The sequence below is a fragment of the Ipomoea nil genome, unplaced genomic scaffold (genome assembly GCF_001879475.1).
Source record: "Ipomoea nil cultivar Tokyo-kokei standard unplaced genomic scaffold, Asagao_1.1 scaffold2826, whole genome shotgun sequence".
Taxonomy (NCBI): domain Eukaryota; kingdom Viridiplantae; phylum Streptophyta; class Magnoliopsida; order Solanales; family Convolvulaceae; genus Ipomoea; species Ipomoea nil.
In genome coordinates this window covers 1,357,470-1,373,611 of record NW_017619254.1, presented here as the reverse complement: position 1 = coordinate 1,373,611, position 16,142 = coordinate 1,357,470, and the positions used below count along the sequence as shown (strand labels likewise).

Genomic DNA, 16,142 nt, shown 5'->3' with positions numbered 1-16,142 from the left:
GAAATTACTGGGAATATGAATTCCATTGTTTGGTTGAGTTTGGAATGGTAAGGAATAATGAGTATAATGACAAATATAACCTTACACAACAATAATAATATAATAATAAGAGTAATTAATAAAGAATGGTGAGGGTAAAATTGTCATATTAGTTTTCAATGGAAAAGGTTTTCCATGAAAAACAAAATACCTAGCCTAAGCTAGGAATTTGTTTTCCTTGTTCTTAAGGAAAACTTTTTCCTATGGAAAATGTTTTCCATCCAACCAAACAACATAAAACATCATTTTCCTTCACTTTTAGGAAAACATTTTCCATAGAAAAAATTTTCCATCCAACCAAACACCCCCTAAGAATACACAAGTCAAATATGAATATCTCATTATATCCGCATAAAATAAAATAAAAATAAAAATATAAAATATATGGGGGGTTATGGACTATGGTGGATAATTAAAAATTTATCTAATATTTTATGCTCAAACATAACAAAGGAAACTTTCCCTTTTAGGCTACAACTTTTGATTCTTTTCCCTCTCCAAACTTATAATAAGTAGTTTAAAAAAAAAAAAAAAAAAACTTATAATAAGTAAAAGACTTTATGGTTAAACGGTGGTCATTTCAAATGAAAAGTTACATGTTGAAATCTTACTATGAAATATTTTTTTAATAAAATTATTAAATTAGGGTTTTTTTGGACAAATTCCCAAGGCCCAATTTATCAATCGTCTCTTATCGCTGAAACGGGAGAAAACCAAGTAGCGAAAACCGTAATTCTTCTGACCCAAAGTTTGAATTTACAGTGCTTCTTCGAGGTATGGCCTTGTAATCTTGCTTTGTTCTAATTTCATACTTTCTTGTGTCGCCATAGCTGGACTCCCCTTGAGAATGTATTCGTTCTGGGTTCCTATTTCAAGTTGAAAGGTGGAAACTTTTAGTCACTCTGGTCTGTGTTGTAATTTAGGGTTTCTGTGATTCTGTTAGTCAGGTTTAGGCTGGGTTTTGTCGGATATGATTAAGCAGATATTCGGCAAGCTTCCAAGGAAGCCCTCGTCTAAATCATCGTCTTATGGTGACTCGAATAACAGTGAGGTTTCAGCATTATCATCAGCTAATGTGAATTCAAATAGCTATGGTATTGTTGCAAATGGAAACAACTCAAAGGGTAATGCAAATTTGGGTAAATCGGCAAATTCGAGTAGTTCTGCTCCGGCTCGGTCTGCTAGTAATGGGAATTATGCCCCATTGAAGTCAAATCAGGGGAAGAAGACGGGGCATGATGCTCAAATGGGTCCTGTTGCTATGAACTTAGTGTCTCCTTATGAGGCCCTTCCAAGCTTTAGAGATGTTCCCAACTCTGAAAAGCAGAATCTTCTGGTTAAGAAGTTGAATATGTGTTGTGTGGTATTCGATTTCAGTGACCCTACAAAGAATCTGAAGGAGAAGGATGTAAAGAGGCAGACATTGCTTGAACTGGTTGACTATATCTCATCTGTAAATTCAAAGTTCAATGAGGTTACAATGCAGGAAATTACGAAGATGGTGGCTGTCAATTTATTTAGGACGTTTCACTCACCTAATCTTGATAATAAGCTGCCAGATTTGTTTGACCCAGAAGAGGAGGAACCTGCTATGGAACCCATGTGGCCCCATATTCAGATTGTCTACGAGATACTTTTGAGATTCGTGGCTTCACCTGAGATGGATGCTAAGCTTGCAAAAAGATACATTGACCATTCATTTGTTTTGAGATTGCTTGACCTCTTTGACTCAGAAGACCAAAGAGAGAGGGAGTACTTGAAGACAATTCTTCACCGTATATATGGGAAGTTCATGGTGCATAGGCCTTTTATCAGGAAAGCTATCAATCATATCTTTTACCGCTTTATTTTTGAGACTGAGAAACATAATGGGATTGCAGAGCTACTGGAAATTTTGGGCAGTATAATCAATGGATTTGCCTTGCCCCTCAAGGAAGAGCACAAACTCTTCCTTGTGCGAGCATTAATTCCTCTTCACAAACCTAAATGCGTATCCATCTACCACCCACAACTTTCTTATTGCATTACCCAGTTCGTGGAGAAAGACTACAAGTTGGCTGACACTGTGATTAGAGGTCTTTTGAAGTATTGGCCTTTAACTAATAGTGGCAAGGAGGTAATGTTTCTTGGTGAGTTGGAGGAAGTTCTTGAAGCAACCCAGGCTGCTGAATTTCAACGTTGCATGGTCCCTCTCACACGACAGATTGGTCGCTGCCTCAGCAGCTCACATTTTCAGGTACAACCTTCACCCATTGCTTGTCCCATTTATTCTAGCTTCATTCCTCAGTTTGATCCTTAGTTCCAGCCTGAACTTATATTCTCCAATCTAACCTATCAACTTCCCGCACCTAACAATGAGGACAGTCTCTCTCTCTCCTTTCTCTTGTCCCTTTTAGTTAATTATACTTACCCTTTACTTGGAGTTTTTCTGTGAACAGTGGTGGGAGAAATGATAATTGTAAATCAGTTAATAATAAACCAGAAAGGCATTGCGCTGTGTACACATCTTATAAATTTATATGGACCTGAGTATTGTGTTCGCTTTAGAAGTAACTTGCCTGTCTATAATTTCTGAATTCTGAGTTCTTTGTTTCAAGTTAGAAAAATAATTATCATCTGTGCTTTTATAGTCTATTTTGTATGTTTCACAATTTCTATAAAAAAAAAAATCAATACTTTTCGGGGATAGGTCAAAAGGAAAAAAAAAGATTAACTATTAAAAGAAGGAAAAAAAAAAAACGTTAGATTTCCATCACCGAACCCATTAATATTAGCTTTTGTGGTAAGTCATAAGTGGTTACTGGCATCCCAATTCTCATCACCTATTAACTCGTGAGACTTTTTATTATCAATGGTAACCGGTAACTGGAATAATATTTTGACAGTTGTGAAGGAATCTTTAGTTATAAAAATGTAATTTAGCCTTCACAACTGCCTACGGAGGCCAGTGCTGCACCACCTTCACTGATTGCCATTATTTGAGGCATTTTGAGGAACCCCACACTCACTTTCCTTGTCACCACTTGTTGCAAAATCCAGTGCCACCTTCATTCTGACCAGCTCTCTTGTTGCCTCTCTGTATTATTTCCAAGGTTGCAAAAATCGCTAGGCGTTCCTTGGACGCCTAGGCGCCCTTTTTTTTTTTTTGAGACTTGATAATTGTAGACTATTTAATACTTTAATATTTAATACTAAAATATTAAATATTAACCTAAAAACATTTAGAATTGTAAATTGTATAAAGATTTAAAGAATCAAAACACAATTTCACAAAGTCACAACTCACAAAGTATCAATATTAGAGTAGTTGATTTCAATTTTTTTTTTTTTTTTTTAAATTACAATTTTTGGGTTTGCGATTGATTTGAACGATTTAGGGTTATTTTGCTCAAACCGATGTTGTTTGAGCGGAATAACCCATTAAAAGAAATGGAACAATAGCTAATCGGCTGCCTAGTCCACCACGGCCTAGTCGGCACCTAGGCTGCCTAGAACACCGATTACAGTGAAAATCTAGGCTGCCGACCGGCGCCTAGGCGCGATTTTTGCAACCATGATTATTTTCTCTTATCTACCACAATTTCTCTAGTTTCATTGGCTACTCATTCTACTCCAAGGATTAATGGATGCTGCAGAACCTGGGAGGAAGTTGCATTTCATTGTAGTTTGGAATTGAATGGTTTGGAGTATTTAATGAGATCAAAATTTCTGCGTTGGTTTAGTATTAGGCTTTTGTCTGGTTTTAGGGTTCTCTTGTCCCATGTCTTTATCAGTACTTTTATTCAGCTGCATCCATGTGGTTTAGTTCCTTTTGGCGGCTAAATTTCTGAAAGTGAAATTTCCTTTTCAAAGATAGACTATAGATTAGTTAAATTATCACCATCTTGCTTTGTAGCTCCATCACATCTAACAGCTTCTTTAGATGAGGCTGATCCATGTATTTAACTGGGTGTCCAAACCTCGAAGAAGCATGAGTTTCATATGCTAGGCCAATAGAAAATAATCAACTAGCAGATAATAACTAAGTTAATGGGTTTTTTTTCTTGCACACACAAAAAAGGTGAATCCATAATTCTTCTCTTCAGATAAGTTGAGCCTTAAGTTTGGGGAGACTAATACACATACATCCATACATAATTTGTGTGTGTGTGTGTGAAGTGTTTTTCGTTTTTATCAATATCAACATGTATGTCAAAGGCTGGTTTTGTAGTTTGTTTGGATTTTTGTCAAAATTTCTTCATTATGAAGTGATTAAAAAAATTTCATAAATAAAGGTCATTGATATTCACTAGGGACATCTTTAAACCATCAAAAAACAATGATTTCTTTCCTTCCAGATCAGCCAAAACAAGCAGCTACGTGCCTACGTCCCATATTTCATCCTTCTTTCCCAATCGATTTCAACATGAATTTCAAAAGCCAAGTTGTAATTAGTTTGAACTTTGTTGAAACTTGCTTGTTGTGATAAGTACTGTTGTATTCTTTGATACTTTGTTTTTGCTCGTTTTTTTTATTTCCCTCTCTCAGATAGTCAAGGCATTTGAAACATGCAGGTGGCAGAACGTGCATTGTTCATATGGAATAATGATCATATAAGAAATCTGATTCTTCAGAACCGTGAAGTGATATTACCCATTGTTTTTCCATACTTGGAGAAAAACACCAGGGGTCATTGGAATCAAGCTGTTCAAAGCCTGACTTTGAATGTAAGGAAGATCTTCGCAGATGCCGATCCGATGCTGTTTGAACAGTGTTTATCATGTTTTGAAGAGGACGAAAACCGAAAGGAGGAGAGACAGAAGAGGCGGGAATCAATCTGGAACCAATTAGAAAACGTAGCAGCGTCCAATGCTGCCGTGAGCCACGAAGGTGTCCTCGTTGCTCGGTTTGCCTCTTCCGTCGCCATTGCCACCAGCACTAATCCACGGACACCTGTGGCACCCGAGGACAGCACGTCCCACTGACTTCTCCAAATTAAAGCCATTTCCAGCGCGAGTTGTAGAACCGGAGATTTTGACCCCAAGAACCGTAATGCGTTACTTGGCGCCAACATCCCCGGAAACAGACAGATGGAGGGATAATGAAGAATGGAGATTAAGGTCAGCTTCTGTTGATACCAAGTTGCTTGTCTGATTTATATTTTGGGTTGGGGGAGGGTGGGGGCTGGATCATCTTTTCATCGCCGGCCATGGGCTTCTTCTGTACCATAAAAAAACAATCCTTGGTTGCAGAGATAATTTCTCTTGTGACCTCTATCTTGATAAATATTATTCGGTTTTGTGACAAAACCAAATATTCCTTTCTGTATTTCAGCTTTATTTCATTTCTATGGGGAAGAAATTTATCTACTCCATTATCTGCTCATGCAAAAGATCAAACTTAAATAGTTACCTCTTTTTTCTCTTTCGATATATTATTATGATAAAAAGATAAATAATATCGGCTAATAATTTGAATATATATGATATATATAGCTTTGTATACCGTTAAGAAACTTGTCTATAATATAAAGTGGCACATATAGGCATTTGCACAACTTATATAATTTGAATATATATGATTGGTAGGGTTAAACATTCCCCTATAATTTTAATTATAAGAAATTTTTGCACATACACACATAGATATATTGTCATCATCTATGTAATATGAATTGTAGAAAGAACATTATTTAGAACTTAAAGCACCATCTCTCATATGGTCTCTATCCATATATATATATATATATAATATATAAACATAAATGTGCAATCCGATTATCAACTTAAGCTTTTAGTTGAGATGTAGCGTGCTTCAATTTGGTAGCCAACCCCATGCCAAAAGTCCCAAATAAAAGAGATTATGTTCCACCTGTTGCTTAGAGCACATAAAAAAGTAATCGGCCTGAACATTTGATGGGCTTAAACATAAATGTGTAAGCTTAGACTTTTAGTTGAGGGCATTGCCGATAGATTCGGCATAGATCTAACTAGAGTAGTTTTTTTTTTTTTTTTTTTTTTTTTTTTTTTTTAATTTATGTAAAAAATGTATATCTCAATGCACAATTATTTGTACTTGACTTGAGATTTTAGAGAAATATTTCATTGAAAAAGGAAAATAAAAAGCATATTAGTGCATTTAAAAAACAAGATTCGAAAGAATTTATTCCCAGATATGTGAAAATGCTTTACAAATTATAAAGATTTTTGTTTCTTTTGCTCAATACATTGAATATACAGTTGCATTATATTGCACAATCAATTTAATTAATATCATTATTATATTCGATGAGCAAACCGTAAACCGTAAAGCAAATTATAAAAATTACATTTACAACACGTTTAGTTCACAGAATGAATTTGGAAAAAATATGAATATTATTCCATAAGGGATAAAATAAGTAAAGAATAGAACATGAATTATATTCTATCGCTTGGTTCGCTGAAGGAATAGACTAATCACCTTATAAACACGCAACTTTTGACTTTTGACTATCCAAATGATGTTCACGACCCTCACTTTATAATTAGTTTAATTTTTGCCCCCTACATTTATAAATATATTTAACATTGATCCGGTTCAAATTTCGATCCACAGAACTATTCTAATTATGCCAGTTTTTTACATCCAAGCCCATTCTTAACAAAAGCTCTGCTGCACAAGATGGTAAGTAAAAGTTCACAACTGAATGCACAAGATTCCCAAGTTCCAAATCATATTTGGAGAGACAATATCTAGCACCTAAGAGTAACATTAACAGTAATATAAAGTCTTACATGAGAATAAATAAGACAAAACGCATATGGCGTTCACTAGTCATCGCCATATGCTCGAAAGCTATAGCGTTCTTGGTAGAAGCCGTCGAAGTAGAGATCAGCCTCGAACCATTTGGGATAGCGAACCAAGTCACCAGCAACAAAACGCATATGGCGTTCACTCCCATCTGGCACCACTTTTACCTCTCCTTCTTCGATATAGACCAACTGATCCACATGCCAGTCCCAAGGAAGCTTGCATTCGCCCGTCTTCCACATTGACCATCGTGAAACACCAAGCTCCTGCAATCTTTCTTTTGACACATTCCTCTCGACACTGATATTGTACAACTCTTCCATTGGTTTCTCTATCCTCATTGCCCGAACACCTAGGGATCTTCTAGAGGATTTATGATTTGGGTTGCGGCAGTTAAGGGTATTGAAGCTACTCAAAGTTGGATTTATCACAAAACTTGCCATCTCTTGCAGTTTGATCTGCCTAGCTAGCACGAGAAAAAACAGAGATTCACCCACACAATTTCTTCAGCAGACAAATATTTCTATTGGTCCAATACCATGCAAGATCATCATAGAATAAGAACATAAGAACCCCAGATATACAATTGGTCCAGTTGAATGCAAGATCATAGAACAAAAACACAAATGCACGCTTTTAGGATATGATCCATCATTCATAAACAGAACCAAAACAAATATTACTCATGTTCTTTAAAGTTTTCTGATTCTCCTCCCAAAAGAAATTTAGCAGAAACTACTTCACCTTAACCAATGCCATGATGCTACTCCCCCAAGGACAGGATTTTCACCTAGTGTTCTAATTTACTCTTGTTTGAAGCATTCTCTATCAAATTATCCATTTGGCTCCATATGATACTAAGTAATCAAAGGAAAGATCATACATTGAAGTCCCCAATTATATTCTTCCATTGCAAATACATCATCTGTTTAGAAACATTCTTTTGAGTTGGCACGGTACATATTTTGAACCACAAGAGAGGAACTTTCATGTGCCTTCCTGACAATAATCTCACTACAGAAGTATGTATGAAAGCAAAGACAGTAGTTGTTGAGCATATAATATATAAACATAAATGTGAGCTTATGCTTTTAATTGAGACAGAGCACATACGACCCAACCTCGTACAAGAGGTTATGGGTTCAAATAGACGATAGTCCATGGGTTGCTTGGAGCCCGTCAAAAAGGCACACGAGGGGGGCGTGTTAGGCATATAATATATACATAAATGTGCTCAAACTATGAGATAGTAACCGCATGAATGCTTTAAAGAACACTTCGAAAGAAATTCAGAAGTGTGAAAATTGTTTCCTCTAACCAAGTGTGCTTTCTACCTCTTTAGAAACCAACCCATTTTATGCTATTTTGAATCCTTCAGAGAGCCCTAACCATTTTAACAGAAGGATTCATCAACGCATTCAAGAATTTGTACAAATATTTGTAGATTACACCAGAATTTGCACCTAATTTCAATCCAAACTTAGTCCCATAAGCAGAAGTATCTCGAGCAGAGCAGATGTTCAATTCAATACAAAGAAAACTGGTACGAAATTCTAAACTCTTACACGAGAACATGTACGAAGAAGTAGAATTGCTTACCCCTTTCAATTCTTGATGAAATGGCTTCAGCTTTTGAGCAGACCCGAGTGAAATACGGGTCTTAAACCCTGAGACTTGCAGAGGTTTATCTACAGCCTACAGGAAGCGTGAGTTGATAAAATAACCTCTTTGGTGCCTACTGGCTACTGCCAGCGATAAAATTCTCTCTATTTTATTTATTTATAGAATTGTTTTCTCCAACAAAATAAAACAAAACAAAAATTATTATATGAATTTTTGTATAATTTCACATTTCACTTTTTGAATAAATAATTAAATATTTAATATGCTCTCTGTATATTTTGAAAGTCAAAAACTAATCAAACTGCATTAACGAAATTGAACAATACATGAGACTGGTGAATGCGTTCACTATATCGAATAAGGTTGAGAACTCGCGACATTGACTAAAGCGTGAGCCAACGAATTCGTTAATTGTGTAACATTTTTGACTACTAATATACTCTCTCTATATATATTTTTGACACAAGTGTCAAATAGGCTCATCTACTACTTCGAAGTGCTCAATTCCACCCCTCAACTAAAACATAATGTAATTAGACACACTTACCTCTAAAAATTTGTCAATTAGCATTTTTTACACGTTACCTACGGGTTACCACTCTACACTGCTGACATGTAATTGTATTTAAATAAAAATGGTGATAATGTGGAATTCACTTCTAAATCTCCAACGAGAAGCCGAGCCCTGTTCCAAGCCAAAAATATTCGTCGACATCTTCATATAGACACTGCTGACATCCGTTCATTCTCATAACTTATCACTGATGAAACAGAGTTAAAAATAAATTCCCACACTTGTGAGACATACAAGATCTAGCAGCTGCTTCGAGTTCAAGAAAGGATGCTGTTGCAACACTCCTTGATTAATCAATATCAGATAGTAATTTTGTCATCCATTCCTCCAAAGAAGAACGTCTCTGCACAATGAAGCCATTGAAAGTGAAATCCACTTTTAAGGAATTATTGTCAGAGTAATTCCAACAATATGATATAATTGAACCCATATAATAGCAGTTATTTAATTAAAAAGAATGAACGGATGTCAGCAGTGTCGATGTGAAGATGTCGACGAATGTTTTTGGCTTGGACTAAGGTTATTGGCTTTTTCTACATCATCACCATTTTTATATAAATATAATTACATGTCAGCAGTGTGAAGTGGCAAGCCGGAGGTAACCTGCAGAAAATGCTAATCGACAAATTTTTAGAGGTAAGCGTGTCTAATTACATTATGTTTTAATTGATGGGTGGAATTGAGCACTTCGAAGTAATAGATGAACCTATTTAACACTTGTGTCTATATTTTTTGGTTCATTGAAAATGAATAGATGTTATTCATTTTGCTCTTACTTGTAAACTATTATATTACAATTATAAAATCTTAACTATATTGTATAATAGGAACATAAATATGACTCATTTAAAATATTATTTCATTAAAACAATGTCAAATGTTAAAAATATGTATTATGCTAAGTATTTTTTTTTTTTAATCCTACAATGAATCAAATAACAAAATAAATTTATATGAATCTAGACCATGACGCACTAATAACCCGGTACGGTGGTCCGAATTTATTAACCCGAATATATAAATGAACGTGACAAGTATAGGATTAAACGAATTAAGGACGAATATTGATACAATTATAAGTCACGTGGACGAATATTGCATTAATTGTGTATAAAGTGTTATTACAAAGGTAAGAATTATATATGTAATAACAAGACAAGTACGGAATTAGGACAAGAGATGTCTGAACAAGACACACAAATGAGGGTTTTTATACCCCGTGTATGTCGCCCCTACAACCCTGGAGAAATCAATGGAGGTTCCCTCAACGTCTTGAACCGTAGCACGCACCACGAGACTCGGGTAACGCGGAGACCCTGCCCCTTGGCCGAGCATAGAGCACGGCCAAGTGGGCGACCCTCTTGGTGGGGTGGCCGACCACGAGGTGGCTTACCTGGCGACCCTTGAGGTGGCCGACCTTCGGGGTGCCCGACACTCAGGCGCGGCCGACTGTGGCATGGCAAACCATAGGGTGGAAGACCATCCCATGGTCTGCTCGGCCGATCTCGGTGTGGGTTTGTCCGGTGTCTCAGGTTTGATTTGCTATATATTATTCCGTTCCATATCTATTCGTAATTATTCTATCAATAAGATCATTAAAAAAATTATTTTTCAATTCAATTGGACGAAAACCTCATATCTTAGCTTAATATAATTTCAAAGCCTTGATAAACTAGCTAATGTCTAAACACAATATTTTTAATAGGTAAATTCTAATTACAACACTATATCACTTGATAATTGGTATAACACACATATAGCAACCCTTTGTCATTTTGTGGGAGTAACCCTCCAAGTTCAGTTCTAAACATGGCTTTGGGATTCACAAGTCATCATAACAAAGATCAAGTCATTTTGTTGGACAATCAATTTGAAATTAAAATTGTTAAATTTTAAAATCAAGTCAAGTTAAAATGAGTTATTCCATATCTCTTTAACTTTGTCCCAAAAACCTCACTCTTAAAGTTATTGCAAAGATAAATAGTTAGTAGTATAATTAACTCACCGATCAGATCCTAATTTTCATACACTTAACTATATATGGTGCATTGGCATGCCACAAATTAAACCAATTTATACAAATTTACTTCTCAATGAATATTTGTGGATCTCGATTTGAGAGATCGAGTAAAACAAAGCACACGTAGGCATCAGTGCAACTACAACTGGGAAGAAAAGGTGTGTGAAGCAGTGAAGGGAGTGAGGGCCAATAAGGCTCCCAAATCAGCAATCATATAATTATTCATTCTTTAATTAATTTGCAGGTGTGTGTGAAAGCTAGCTAAGGTGGTGGGATATATTCTTTAAGTGCATGGTGGTTGCATGAAGTAATGGGTATTTACACCCATTTAAACTTTGGGTCCCTGCCGATAATGCCTCGCTGCAGCCTCAATCAACTCCCTCTGTACATTCCTTATTACAGCTAATATCACCTATTTATTCCACTCCCAATACTTTATAGACAGTATTTAGAAGAAGAGATTAATATTTTAATCTCAGCAGTGATAGTGCCAATGTGGGAATTATGCTCAAAGTGGACAGATCTTTTGTGCGCACCGACATTTGGTCTTGTCTGCTGAGTTATTGAGTCATCGTGATTTACATCCTCTCAAATGTTTCGTCCGGGAAAAGAAAATTACACACTAATATTTCTATCTTTCTTTTTTTTTTAAATAAATAAATTAAATTTCATTAATTTTTTCAGAGACTAATTATTACAAACTTCAGTTGGATATATCTCTGCAGGATCAAACCGTAAGTGGGAATAGAGGTTTTCCCACTCAATATAATGGACTGTATGTTGATCGAGCAGAAATGGAGCACAAACTAAATAAACTTAACTTTTTCCTTTTCACTTCGTTTTTTTTTTTAACCACCAAAAACTTATGCAAAATCATAATAATAAAAATAAATAAATAATGAAGACTTTCGCATATATGATACGGGTGCTATTTATCTTTAAAGAACAGCATATATGATACGGGTGCTATTTATCTTTAAAGAACATAAAGATTAGCGGACAAGTTTTTCATAAACTACTCGTGTTCGTGTTTGATAAGTAACTATTCATGTTCGTGTTTGATAAATGTTCGTTTATTAAGGTAAACGAACATAAATGAACAAAGTTTGAACATTTGTAGACTCGTTTGTTAAGAGCTCGTGAACAAACTCGTTTGTGTTCGTGTTCATGAACAAGTTCGTTTAATGTTCATTTAATAACAAGTGTTCGCAAACATTAACCAACACTAATGAACGCTTAACAAACGAAAACGAACATCGATTTTCAAAAATCTTAACAAACAAACACGAACACTCCAAAAATCTTAAGAAACGAATACCTATTAAAGAATACAATAGGTAAATACTGCAAACGAAGAAAATCATTTCTCACAAAGTGAAATTAGTAGTTTGAACATATTATTTTACTACAACATTATATTAAAGCAAAGTATAATACAAAAATTCTTAATTAAATGCATTACATCATATATATCTCAAGTCTATACTAGCTACAATATAAATCATGATCAAATCTCGATCAAATACATGAGAATAATCAAACAAAAAATATATAAAAATAAAAATAAAAATACGGCAGATCAGACTTAGCTTAGCTTGCTTTCCTCTAGAAATATATATGTAGTCATGTAGACACAAGCTAAGTAAATTAAGGTTGGTTTGATTTTACCAACTTTCGATCTGTACAATATCTCTACTAATAAAGATGATGGTAGTTTACCCACCGTATACTTTCAAATAGTAACTCGAGTTTTGAGAAGAAAAAAAAAAAAAAGAAAAAAGATGAAGATGGTGAAACAAAACTTATCTTGAAACAAATTTTGAGTCACCAATTCTAACATTCTAGTATCTCGATCAATTAAACAACATACAACAAAACCAATCAAATGTACAACGAATCTTCCGGCCTGTTACCTACGACAAAATAAACATGATTCCAAGCGCGTATAGTAGACTATTATATTATCTCTTGTTGTGGAGTGGATTAGAGCCGGTGGGGACTCTTCTCTTATCGGACTCGAAATCTCTGGCCGCCGGAGCACTAGCACGAGGACGAAAGAGCTGCGCGCTCCCAGGGGAAGGGCCGCCGGCGAGGGGCGGCGGGTGACGGGCGGCATGGATTCCGGGGGAGCTGGTTAGGAGGAGAGCAATGAGGAAGGAGATGTGAAAGCGATGCATGTTTTGGGTTGTATGTATGTGTAGAATGATGTGAAGAGAATATTATGTTATTTAGGCAAATAAAGGTGGTGGGCATTTACTATGGTTTTATATGGACATGTTATGTATATTGGTTGGTCCATGGGTCTAATGTCTTGTGTTGTTGTTGTTAATGTTGTACTTTGGTCATAGTCTCCGCCTGCTATCATCACAACATTTTTCAAATCTTCGCCCATTGGATCTCACTCCCCCGCCCTTGTGGGAAATGGGGAGCTAGCATATATTACTTTTTTTTTTTTTGGCACCATGGGATCCATGGTGATGATGTGTATATATATCAAGTTCTTATCAATGGATGGCTATTATACTTTGATTTATGAGAAAGTTCACAATCACTACTATATATTCTCGGTGAATCTTGTCTTGTGGAGTCGGCAGGACGGTAAATGATCACAATGAAGTAAACCAACGAAAACAATAACACATTATGCTGAATGAGGTAAACCAACGAAACAATAACACATTATACTCAGATGACATGTAGTGACTGCCTCAGTGGATGTCACTTTTATTCGACATTTACTTTGAATAAAAATCTGTTCAAGCACAAAGAGTTAATATCGCCGACACTGAGACTCAAACCAATAATCTTCCATTTAGGAGAATTATTTCATGACATTAGACTACAAGGACATCGGTTGGATCTCAACCCATTTAAATGGGCTAATTTTTTTTAAAAAAAATTATATAGAAACATTATATAGGGGGAGTAATTGGGACGGTTGGGAGTGGTGGTGGGAATCACAATTTAATTGGGACGGTGACATTTGACAATGAAAGGGAGACACAGCTTATTAACTTGGAGTGGAAGTGAACCAATGAGACTTTGAACTCCTGAAAGGACCAAAATGCCATTCAACTCTGAATATTAAGCCGTGTTTAGGATTGGCCGATTGGGTTAGTTTAGTGCGTTAAATGACCAAACGCATACTGAGGGTATCACCGTCATAGGATAAAGTCAAAGTCAAATGCCGACGCACTCATTAGTCATGTGACTATGTAAATACAAGAAGAGTCTCATAGGCGCACAAGCGATAGACCACGATATTTTTTATTTTCGTTTATTTTTCGAGTTAATTCCGTTGTTTGTCTTAGATTTATAAGTGGTAGTTTATTTAAGGATTTTTTTTTGATCAAAATATTTACTTCCGACCATAATATTATTGTGGCATGACTATTTTTATCAATAAAATAGTTTAAATATTGTTAAATACACTGATATTTCAGTCTTCAATTATAGATTTATTCAAAAAAAATTATAAAAAATATAACGATTCAACATACTTTGTATAAAAAGATTGAAATATTTTTATATTTAACAACATTTCAACGATTTTATTAATTGAGGACTAAAATGGTCATGCCACAATAATACCTCCCCGTTGCTATTAATTACAACATTAAATTATTGTTTTAAAATTTTTGTGATTATTAACTTGTAATAGAGCTAGTAACATTAAAAAAAACTTAGATATTTTCTCCACAAAAGGTGAGATGATCCCTCATTATTCCCTGACTCCAAGGATATGATCTCACATCCAGGCCGGCATAGTGGTGACTCAATGAGCTCTTAGCCTTTAGGTGATAGGACTAATGCCTTGTATCCACAAGGTGTCCACCACATTAGGTGTAACTTTTATATTATGATTGTCAAATCTTGATCCAGTAATTATTAAATTAGATATATATATATTTTCTTTTTAAATAGTATGATGCACTTCTATATACAGGAAAATGTGATATAGTTTACGAAAAACTCAGCTTCTAGACTACTACCAACAATTTTTCAAGACGTGACCACCATATAAGATGTAGCTTTCTCTTTATTGGGATCTCATATGTATATTCTAGATGTTCTTCTAACATTTTGTCGTAGTATTATTTTGACAACTTAATACATTGCCTTATACAACGAATAAAGTATACAAATAATTTAAAATTGAAGTGTTATACAAAGTATAATATTATAATTATATAAAAAGTCCACGATAATACCAGATATAATTATATATGTTATTTTTTGTTATAATAATTATTATTGGTTTTTCCAACGTGATATTTAACACTATCAACCTCGTAAAAAGTTTTATATAATTATATTGTTTGCCACATTGATATATTTATATAACTTTATTTATTCAGTATAAACTATACAATAATATAATATTTTAATGTATCATACAAAATTTTAATATTATTATGATGAAGTGTTTATTTTAGTAAATTGAAGATTTGAAGAATTCGAAATATTGTTCAAACGCAATTATTAACAGTTTTGAAGAAGAAGCTCACCCACAAATCCTCTTTCTTTGACTAACGAGCGCATGAATTAATCGCTTTCTTCAATTGTCATAATCAATAGATTTCAATATCTAATTAAATAATTCATCTTTATTCGATTATATTTTCTTTTGCTACATTTAAGGCGCTTAAGCCGTAAGCGCCTTATCTAATTCTAGTCGTCCCAACTTCGTTGGTATCAGCTAAGAAGAAGTGTTTTGCACCAATCAGAATCCTAGTTGACCTGCAATTACAGGTCACCAATAGATTTGTGGATTTCATTGCTCGAAAATAACATATTTGTGAATTTAATTACAACTTTTGAAAGTTTAAGTGTTTAATTGACTTATTGAGTAAAATTTAGAGGCTTATTTAACCCCTTTTTCCGAGATTTAATAATTAGTATATATTTTTTGATAATTTTATAAAAATTATATTTATATGTGATTCATTTTAGGAATAAGGGTTAAATAAGCCACTCAACTGCACACCAAATTGCAATTAGGCCATTGAACTAAAAAAGAATGCAATTGAGCCATTGAACAACACAAAAACATGCAATTTAGCCCAAAATGACTTATTTACCTGATGTTGCAAGTTACTGATTTTAAAATTAATT

At 34.7% G+C, this 16,142-nt stretch overlaps 2 protein-coding genes across 6 annotated transcripts; one reads left to right on the top strand and one right to left on the bottom strand.

The window, feature by feature from the left end:
- The first annotated feature begins 669 nt into the window (after nucleotides 1-669).
- LOC109158918 (serine/threonine protein phosphatase 2A 59 kDa regulatory subunit B' gamma isoform-like) lies at nucleotides 670-5,392 on the top strand. Of its 2 annotated transcripts, XM_019306830.1 has the most exons (3): nucleotides 670-813; nucleotides 987-2,275; nucleotides 4,593-5,392. In XM_019306830.1, exons 2-3 carry the CDS (start codon nucleotides 1,010-1,012, stop codon nucleotides 5,001-5,003), a joined length of 1,677 nt encoding a protein of 558 aa, XP_019162375.1. In that variant the 5' UTR covers nucleotides 670-813; nucleotides 987-1,009; the 3' UTR covers nucleotides 5,004-5,392. The 2 variants fall into 2 exon arrangements, with proteins under 2 accessions (XP_019162375.1, XP_019162374.1); XM_019306829.1 differs by having other exon boundaries at nucleotides 670-2,275.
- Nucleotides 5,393-6,602: 1,210 nt separating this feature from the next.
- On the bottom strand, nucleotides 6,603-8,565 carry LOC109158923. Of its 4 annotated transcripts, none has more exons than XM_019306841.1 (2): nucleotides 8,410-8,565; nucleotides 6,603-7,333 (listed from the first exon to the last, which is right to left on the bottom strand). In XM_019306841.1, exon 2 carries the CDS (start codon nucleotides 7,251-7,253, stop codon nucleotides 6,831-6,833), a length of 423 nt encoding a protein of 140 aa, XP_019162386.1. In that variant the 5' UTR covers nucleotides 7,254-7,333; nucleotides 8,410-8,565; the 3' UTR covers nucleotides 6,603-6,830. The 4 variants fall into 4 exon arrangements, with proteins under 4 accessions (XP_019162386.1, XP_019162385.1, XP_019162384.1 ...); XM_019306840.1 differs by having other exon boundaries at nucleotides 6,603-7,268; XM_019306839.1 differs by having other exon boundaries at nucleotides 6,603-7,276; nucleotides 8,410-8,564.
- Nucleotides 8,566-16,142: the final 7,577 nt, after the last annotated feature.